The sequence below is a fragment of the Plasmodium reichenowi genome, chromosome 3, assembly GCF_001601855.1.
Source record: "Plasmodium reichenowi strain SY57 chromosome 3, whole genome shotgun sequence".
NCBI lineage: Eukaryota > Apicomplexa > Aconoidasida > Haemosporida > Plasmodiidae > Plasmodium > Plasmodium reichenowi.
This window is the reverse complement of record NC_033648.1, coordinates 543305-546620: the sequence shown is the minus strand read 5'-3', so window position 1 is coordinate 546620 and position 3316 is coordinate 543305. Positions and strand designations below refer to the sequence as shown.

Genomic DNA, 3316 nt, shown 5'->3' with positions numbered 1-3316 from the left:
TTTTTTTTTTTTATATAAAAAAAAAAATTATAAAAAAAAAAAGAAAAAAAAAAAAAAAAAAAAAAAAAAAAAAAAAAAAAAAAAAAAAAAAAAAAACCGTCAGTTATATATAATGAACACATTATATATATTTATAGGAATCATAGTTGTTATATTATGTTCTCGCTTTTGTAATAATGTAAATGAAAACAATATAGGGAAATCTCATTATCCCATTTTTTTGAAAGAAAGATTTAATAGAAACAATAATTTTTGTAGTAATGTATATAATAATATAGGAAGGAAAAAAATAAAGAAAAACAAAAATGTTTATCCTCATAGCCTTGGTTATATATTTCTACCTTTGTATAATAAACTAAGTCGTTCTAATACTAACAATAATGTATCAAGAAATAAATGTTTAGTTGATTATGTACCTAACAAAAAGATGCAAGGGGGAAACATTTTCCTTTTTCATAATGTGCATGTTATAAATAAGAAAATGAAATTCCAAAAGAATGTATCTATATGTGTCGAAAGTAAAAAAAGGGATAAAAAAAGGGATAAAAAAAGAGTTAACCATGTGTTTATGGATAAAAACTTGGGAGACATTTTTGAAAGTAACAAGACAGAAGCAGTTATTGATAAAAACAATTCTAGTAATGTAATTAATAATGACGCTGAATATAATCATCCTAATATACATAATAACGAGGGGACATATAATAATATCGATGAAAATAATCCTATGTATGAAGGTATGCCTAACCACCTAAGCGATAGTAATTTAGAAAGTGCCATGAAGAAAGCAGAAGAATATATTAAAGGGAAAGAAGATGATATAATAGAAAGAAGGGAAAAAGAAAAGAAAAAAAAAATTGTTGAAAAAATGAAAGGTGATGAAGATGTATTTACAGATAAGTTATTAGATTTAAGAATATATGATATGTTAAAATATGTATATAGAAATAATATATATAGGACATCTCATGAATTAGTAAATAATATATGCATGTGGATGAAAAGTACGTATTCTAATTATGTAGATACTAATAAAGAAATACGACAAAGAGAAAAAAAGAAACAAGCGGAAGAGAAAAAAGATGAAGAAGAAAAAAATAAAAAAAAAGAAGAATTAATAAATATAAGTGATAGTGAAAAGGATACGAAACACAACGAAACTAACATTAATTATAAAAGAGTCAATGTTAATGACAAAGATGTTAATATTCATGAAGATATTATAAAAGGAAAAAAAACAAAAGAAAAAATGGACGATGAAATTCAAAGTGAAATTATAGAAAAAGACATTTCAACAAATTATAGTAAAGATAGAAATGTACAATACTTAAATACCTTTTCCTTTGATAAAAATAATGAAAAGCTGAATAATGAAATGGAGAGCTTAAAATTGTATAATAAAAAAAATTTGAGTAAATATTTTTTTTCTCTTTATAAAGGAAATATATTAAAACAGTTGGTAACAGAAGGTGAGGACCTGCAGCCTAAGGATGAATATATAGAAAGGAAAAAAAAGAATGATATTAATAAATATGATAGTAATAAATATGATAGTAATAAATATGATAGCAATAAATATGATAGTAATAAATATGATAGCAATAATTACGATAGTAATAATTATGATAATAATAATTATGATAGTAATAACAAATTAGAGAACACTAATTTTGATAAACGAGTAAAAGACACGTTATCACAGAAATTATTTCTTTATGATGAAGAATATTATATAGATAAAGAAAGATATATGAAATCTAATGTTACCATAGAATTTAATATTTATGATACTTATAGTGATAATGTTATTTTAAATAATAAAAAAACAAATTCTACCATGTTAGAGTTCCCGTTAATAGATAGTCATCATATTATACAGAAATGTTTATTAACTATGAAAAAATTAGAAAAGGCTATTTTTTATATTAAAAATAATTTATTATTTCATACTTTTACCTCCAATGATAACCCTACAAATAATGATGATAGAAATATATATGATGTTATAATAAATGAAGAATGGATAAAAATGGAATTATATTTATGTAATATATATGGTATTAATGAAAAGTGGATGGGTATTACTCCTAATATGTTTGAAAATGAGCACAAGACAAATATGTTTTTAAAAAATTATAGTATGGATAACCCTCAGAATAATATGATTACTTTGGGGGACCCTACTAATAGTACTAAAGGAGTAGATAATTACACGAATAAGGAAATGATAAATAAACTAAGTGATGATAAAAAGGATGCTTTAAAAAAAAATAGTGCTGAAGTTGAAGAGAGTCCTAGTAAGAATAATGTAACGAAGAATGTGTTATTAAATAATTCACAAAATGTATCAAGCGCCGGTTTGAGGGATGAACAAATTGTCAAAAATGTTGAAAATGGCGAAATGATCGAAAACAGCCCATGCAACAAAGTGGTGGATGAAGCTAGCCAAAGGAGAAGAGAAGAAATTATACGAAAGACTGAAGAATATGAAAGGAGAAAAGAATTAGAAATAAAAAGTGATTTCTTATTAAAAAAATTAGAAAATGAAATGAAATATGATCCAAATCATTATATGTGGAAAGATTTATATCCTCAATTAAGTGAGCATCATAAAAATAAGACTGATAAATATTTTGAAAATTTAAAAAAAGAAATGACTGAAAATAAATGTAGTAGAGGTTATACAGATAATATAAAAAAGAAGCAAAGCATGAAAGGATATGATATTGGTGAAAAAATTGAAGGAAGGACAAAATATTATATATGGTATGAGAATATGTTTAGTTTTTCTTTATATTTTTTTTTACGTCCATATATAAAAAAAAAACATATTCTTATAGATATAGATAATAATTTCTTTTCATTAACAATAAATAAACATAATATTATAAAGGATATTTTTAATCATCCGATAAATTCTTCAGATTCTATTTGGTCCTTAACAGATAAAGAAGACAACCATTTTATGGAAAACGAGATGAATGAAATTCAATTTCCTGTATATGATATTACTAATATACAAGATGAGGAAATACAAAAGTTTATCAAAAGTAAATATGCTTTGGTATATAATATATATAAGGATAACAATCATAAGTATATGTGGGGATCTATATTTAAATCGTCATAGGGAAAGAAGGAAAAAACATCCATTTTTTAACATGTTCAAATGGGCACATATAAATAAATATAAATAAATAAATAAATAAATAAATATATATATATATATATATATATATATATATATATATATGTGTTTTTTTTACTTTTTTTTTTTTTTTTTTTTTTTTTTTTTTTTTTTTTTTTTTTTTTTTTT

General features: G+C 22.6%; 1 protein-coding gene across 1 annotated transcript; it reads left to right on the top strand.

Annotated features, from left to right (window-relative positions):
- Positions 1–112: 112 nt before the first annotated feature.
- PRSY57_0315700 (hypothetical protein) lies at positions 113–3130 on the top strand (the record flags this gene model as incomplete). Its single annotated transcript, XM_012905781.2, has 1 exon — positions 113–3130. The coding sequence occupies one exon, from the start codon at positions 113–115 to the stop codon at positions 3128–3130; it is 3018 nt and encodes a 1005-aa protein (XP_012761235.2).
- Between the last annotated feature and the right edge of the window lie 186 nt (positions 3131–3316).